The sequence below is a fragment of the Neoarius graeffei genome, chromosome 17, assembly GCF_027579695.1.
Source record: "Neoarius graeffei isolate fNeoGra1 chromosome 17, fNeoGra1.pri, whole genome shotgun sequence".
Taxonomy (NCBI): Eukaryota; Metazoa; Chordata; class Actinopteri; order Siluriformes; family Ariidae; genus Neoarius; species Neoarius graeffei.
In genome coordinates this window covers 57,918,126-57,924,125 of record NC_083585.1, presented here as the reverse complement: position 1 = coordinate 57,924,125, position 6,000 = coordinate 57,918,126, and the positions used below count along the sequence as shown (strand labels likewise).

The window sequence follows — 6,000 nt, the reverse complement described above, 5'->3', positions numbered from 1 at the left end:
AGAAGGTTCTGGGTTCGAGCCCAGTAGCCGACAGGGGCCTACTCACTGGTTATTACTGTTGCTTCACAGCAAGAAGGTTCTGGGCTTGAACTTTGCAGCTGACCAGGGCCTTTTAATGTAGAGTTTGCCTGTTCTCCTCATGTCTGCATGGGTTTCCTCTGGTTGCTCTGGTTTCCCCCACAGTCCAAAGACATGCAGTTAGGTTAACTGGCTACCCAAAATTGTGTGAATGTGTGTGTGCGCAGAAAGGAACTGGCCACCCTACATCTGGCCAAGTCCAGGGATGCAAACACAACCATGGTCAAAAAAGAGTGAGGTAGCGCAGCGACGTGGACCCCCCCCACCACCACCACACACACACACACAAAATATCAGTCAGACAACAGTTTCAACAAAACAGAACATTTATTAATTACTATTATTTATTAATTCAGTTCCCCACCCCAAAGTCAGTCCATCTTTACTCCTTTTTCTTCCTTTTCTTTGCCACTTCCTGAAGTTTGTGTAGTGCCTTGGATGTATGCACCACGAACTCATAACACACACATGGGTTACACATTACCATTTGATCACTCGATGTTCTACAATAGCAGCTAGTCGGGTGCTAACGATTAGCATTTTAACTAACCCAGACAGCCACAAGCTTTAATAAGGCCAATTCTTGCACGTATAGAACGGTATTACGGCACTTAAATATTATCTAGGAACAAAAAAACAATAGTCATTAACCCATGTAGACACTACGTTGAGAACATATACAGTCATCATGCAACTCCTCAAATAACATTACGTTTTTCGGGCGTTTTTTACCCCAAGGATAGGTCATGGCTAATATGGTTAGATGAAGGAGGCTAGGTTACGAGAGACAAAGTTAATATATATATATATATATATATATATATATATATATATATATGCACAATTATTTTAACACTTATGCTTTGATTGTAGACGAGTAAATGACTTCCACTTCAACGCTGATCGTTTACTCCCAGTCACCGAGGCTCCAAAGAAATACACACTAGTAGATGAAATTCAGCAAGTTGATAAATGAACAAACCTATCTGAGGAAAAGCCCGGGAGTCACGGTCCTTAGCAACCAGATTGCCCAGCCATCGGTTCCGTCCACTGACAGTGTAGCAGCTAGCAGTTTGTAACGGAACGCTGTTGAATATTATAATAGCAGCCAGCAGCTACACTGTCAATCTTACTATCTCTGCTGTCAATGGTTCCATATATCCACCAGGGGGAACCAAACGTTGTATGGTCTGCACAGTACTCAGGTCTATCATTACTACCAGAGTGGATTACCGGAGAGCAACCCCCCCCAAAAAAAAAAAACTCTTCGGATCTGCACGAATTACACAAGTTGCCCAAAATGCCAGGGAAAAAGCGGAATGCGCCGAAAAGCGCGCCGTTTGCACGCCTGCGAAGTCAACCAAACATGGCTCGCCTCAAGCCTGGATCGGGTTCGGCAGTGACGACGATGAGGAGAATAGACATTAATTATGTGTGATACTGTTTAAAATGCTTCTGTTAAAAATGTAAAGTGTTCTAATCATTTTCAGAATAGATTGCAAATCAAGGACAATTTTTATTGATCATAGACACTTTTATATTAAACAAAACAGGCATTCAACATTAAGCAGCATTAAAAAAATTATGTTTAGATGTATGTTGGGTATAAACAGAAGAGTGATAGATACATTTCTGGTAAGTACTAGAAAAAATTCTGATTCACTTTATTGTTTTGCCCTTTTTTGTTTCCATCTCTGCGGAACGAGCCATTTGTAATTTTATTATTATTATCATCATCAACGGGGCGGCACGGTGGTGTAGTGGTTAGCACTGTCGCCTCACAGCAAGAAGGTCCGGGTTCGAGCCCCGTGGCCGGCGAGGGCCTTTCTGTATGGAGTTTGCATGTTCTCCCCGTCTCCGCGTGGGTTTCCTCCGGGTGCTCCGGTTTCCCCCACAGTCCAAAGACATGCAGGTTAGGTTAACTGGTGACTCTAAATTGACCGTAGGTGTGAATGTGAGTGTGAATGGTTGTCTGTGTCTGTGTGTCAGCCCTGTGATGACCTGGCGACTTGTCCAGGGTGTACCCCGCCTTTCGCCCGTAGTCAGCTGGGATAGGCTCCAGCTTGCCTGCGACCCTGTAGAACAGGATAAAGCGGCTAGAGATAATGAGATGAGATTCTTATCAACAGTGAGAGCAATTAGTAGCTGTCAGACTGCCAGTGAAAAGCCAAAATGGTATCATTTACAAAATTTGTTTTAATTGAAAGACTCAAATTGTATAAAATGACTGCGTTTAAGTTTAAGTTTAGATTAAGGGACGGGGTTAGTGATCATATGTTTTCTATACATCATTAGCATGCAAAAAAAAAAAAACCTAAGGTACAGCCAGAGAGAGCTTTCAGACACTTCTGAAGATATATCCTGTCAAGTCACGTTCTTACGAATTTGTTCAAAGGCATCAAAAATTAGCCACAAAATAAAGAGTCTCTTTTCTGTGGACTCTTTTTTTCAGTGTGCTGAGACGTCCTGCTTGAATGTCCTTCAGTTTTCTGTTTTTTTTTTCATGTTTACTCAATGCTAGAGATTCAGCTCATATGCAGTTAATCCCACCAGCAGATCAGAAAGCACACACTCCTTAAACATTCAGTGCATGAGCAAATCTAAACCCTAATAACAAACATCAGTGAAAAATCCTCCCATCCACCTGCATGTTTACTGATGAGATGATGTGTGCAAATGGGGGTTTATATTGTGCAGGTTGTATTCATTAGGTAAAAGTGCAGCTGTGTTTATTTCTTTGCAAATCACTGTAATTAGCTCTTTTCTTTAGTAAATATGGTCTGGATGCGTGAGATTCTGTAAAATCGACCCTGCAAAAGTAGATATAGGAAAGAAGAGATTTCTTGGTGATTAAAGCTAGACGGCCTTTCGATTTCATAAAATCGGTGAAATTTAGTTCCATCTGAAATGTGGTCATTGTGATGCATGTTTATTTCTGTAATATCTGACAAAATATCAGGCCATTCTGTGGCTGGGAAGTTATTTAATTTGAGGGGATTAAAGCAAATAACATGCATGAAATCACTCGCTTTGCGCAGTCAAGCAGACAGAGGAAGCCCGTGTGCGCATGCGCAGGTTTACCTTTGAGCGTGCGCTGACAGTTACATCATTCTGTCGCTAAACAAACAGCTGATCACACCAATGTGACCGCCAATATTTATTAGTTTGGTCCTGCATTTCCTTTCCTCCATATATAACATAACGTCTTTTCTTCTTCTCGCTTTACGTTACTGTAGTCGGCCTTTCAAATTTCATTCACACACTCGCGTCCTCCATTTTTCTCTCCCGTTTCAAATTTGTATCCCATAATGCCTTGTGCGAATGGGGAAAGCCCACCATGTGATGCATGACGTAGTATCTTGAATTGGGTCATGGTGAAGCTGAAAAAGTAGCGAAGAATTTAGGGTCATGTGGCTCTAAATTCATTAATTGTTCTATTTTAAAAAAAACAACTAATAAAATTGGAAGTCTGCGATTCAAATTCAGTTGCTTTCGGTCCACTGAACAAAAATAATTGGGTGTCGGGGAAAATTCTTTTTATGACCTACACTTGAAAAATCTGAAAGGCGGTATAGCTTTAAAATACAAATCTCTTGTCAGCACCTCCTTACTTTTTTTCCCTGTTTAAATTGGAAGAATTAATTGGTTAGAATAAGAGTTTATAGCTGCTATAATGTAAGTGATAACAGGAACTACTTTGTTTAATGGACTACATCTATGAATGCAACTATTAATAGGTATAAAAACATAGCATGTCCTTAAACGTAAGAAATGTACTTGTTGGTGGACTGTTGTGGTATCAGAGGAATAAAACATTTCAGAATTTCAAAAGGAATCAGTTGAGGTGGTTCGGGCACCTTGTGATGCCTCCCAAGGGAGGTTTTCTGGGCGTGCCCCACCGGGAGGAGACCCCGGGGCAGACCCAGGACACGCTGGAGAGATTACATCTCTCGGCTGGCCTGGGAACGCCTCGGTATTCCCCCGGAAGAGCTGGTGGAGGTGGCCGGGGAGAGGGAAGTCTGGGCTGCTCTGCTTAGGCTGCTACCCCCGCGTCCCGGATCCGGATAAGCGATAGAAGATGGATAGATGGAGAATTTGCAGTTTCTGGAAGATATTCAAACTCTTTCCCCTTTTAATTTTTTCCTCCAACACCACATCCAGAAATGTTTTATGTCTGAACTTTATGACATAACATATTGGTTATGACATAAAAAAAACTATATGTTAAAACCAAAAAAAAAAAAAGTATAGATGTAAAGACGTAACAGTGAGGATTAAAAAAAAAATGATAAACTCAAACATCTTTCAAAGCATGATGAAATGGTTTTCCTCTTCTTTTTCCTCCCTCCGTGTTCGTTGGTCAGTTTCTCAAGTGGTTTATCACTAATGCTGAATGCCACTCAGACCACTGGAGTCTCATCTTGTTCTGGTGCTTCACTGCTCTCGGATGACGGCGATCTCTGCTGTCCTGGTACGGATCTCTGACGAAGGATCACAGGGACGAGTTTGATAAAGGACAGAGTAGCGACAGCAACCGCTACAGCGCTCAGGAGCTGGAACGATAAAGAGACATGTAGAAACAGGTCCGTTTTTCAGAATGAGGCTGCACGACTGTCAGAGCTGCTGTTATAGAAAAATAATCAACACCTGCTGACCAATCAGAATCGAGAATTCAGCAGGGCTGCAGTATAAAAATGGATAATGGACGTTAAAGGTTTCCTTTGTAAAAGTGTAACGTACAGACCTTCACAGTAGCAGGTCCAAGTGTTTGTATGGAGTCTAAGTGTGCAGCAAGCAGAGCCAGAGTACAGGGGAAGTACGCCTCATCACTGTTCGAGTTTCGACACCTGTAAAAGAAAAATAAGGAACAATGAACCATACATTTCGACAAGAAGTATTTACTGACCTCAAAAAAAAAAAAAAGGCAAGTGTGCATCAATGAAATGCAACACAGATGCAATTTGCACAATTGAAAAGAGCTGCATTCAAAGCCTGCCAAAAAAATGTACAGTAGAAGTCAAAAGTTTGGACACACCTTCTAATTTCATGTTTTTACTTTATTTAGTCACTTCATGTCTTAAAGCAATGATGGATGTCGTTTTTCTTTACTTAGTTGAGCAGTTCTTGACAGAATATGGATTATTACTAGCCTGGCAAGCCAGACTAAATGTGAATATTTAGTCTGGCCTCGCTCGTAGACATTTCCGAAGGGTGTGGGAGGAACAACCCGCTGTCTTTCAAACTGTCTCTGTGCGTATAGGCCAACGCTCTGACCAATCAGCGCAACAGTGACTGTGACATAGTCAGAGCGACAGAAAGCAGTGGGGGAGGCCTTGAAATAAATAATTTTTCAAAATGCGTATTAATTAATAAACAGGTTCTAGATATTAAGAAGTTTGGAGATAATGACCACAAGTTTGGAGTCTGTACCACATACTTAACATCCACTTATTTTTTTTAAGTGTTTTTCAAGGGTTTGCTTAAACTGTTTTTGAGAGTTTTTATTTAGTGGTGTTTGGTGAAATAATTTCCCTTAAATTTAAAATAACGGGAAAATAAGAAACAATCAAAAAGTAATGTTTCAAAGCTGTTTATTAATTCTTCATACTGCACAAACTAGCCCCGTCCTTTTGGCTACGAGCGGAGCCAGCTGGTAGATCAGACTTTTAACCTGTGTTTTCTTTCTCTCTCTCTCCCCCCCCAATCTGTCCCTCTGAGTTACATGTTGGTCCTGGGATTGAGATGCTGGCCCCTTCTGCCCCTCGGACCTGCTTGATCCATCCTGTGTCTGGTCAGAGTTTTATCGCACCGCTCCTGTGAAGGACGGCCCCATGAGGACAGTTGAGGGTTATACCTGTTAAAACTGTTAATATTATAGTCAGGCTGTCTGTTGTTGCCCAAATGAGGATGGGTTCCCTTTTG

The 6,000-nt window shown here is 41.5% G+C and overlaps 1 protein-coding gene across 2 annotated transcripts in view; it reads right to left on the bottom strand.

The window, feature by feature from the left end:
- Window positions 1-386: 386 nt before the first annotated feature.
- si:dkey-24p1.6 (protein sel-1 homolog 3) overlaps window positions 387-6,000 on the bottom strand; it is a 58,091-nt gene continuing 52,477 nt past the window's right edge. For both annotated transcript variants that reach the window (XM_060897770.1, XM_060897771.1), the window contains exons 22-23: window positions 4,823-4,925; window positions 387-4,631 (exon numbers count right to left, since the gene is read on the bottom strand). In XM_060897770.1, coding sequence (XP_060753753.1) covers window positions 4,479-4,631; window positions 4,823-4,925 — 256 coding nt within the window. In that variant the 3' untranslated portion in view covers window positions 387-4,478. The remainder of the gene's footprint in view (window positions 4,632-4,822; window positions 4,926-6,000) is intronic.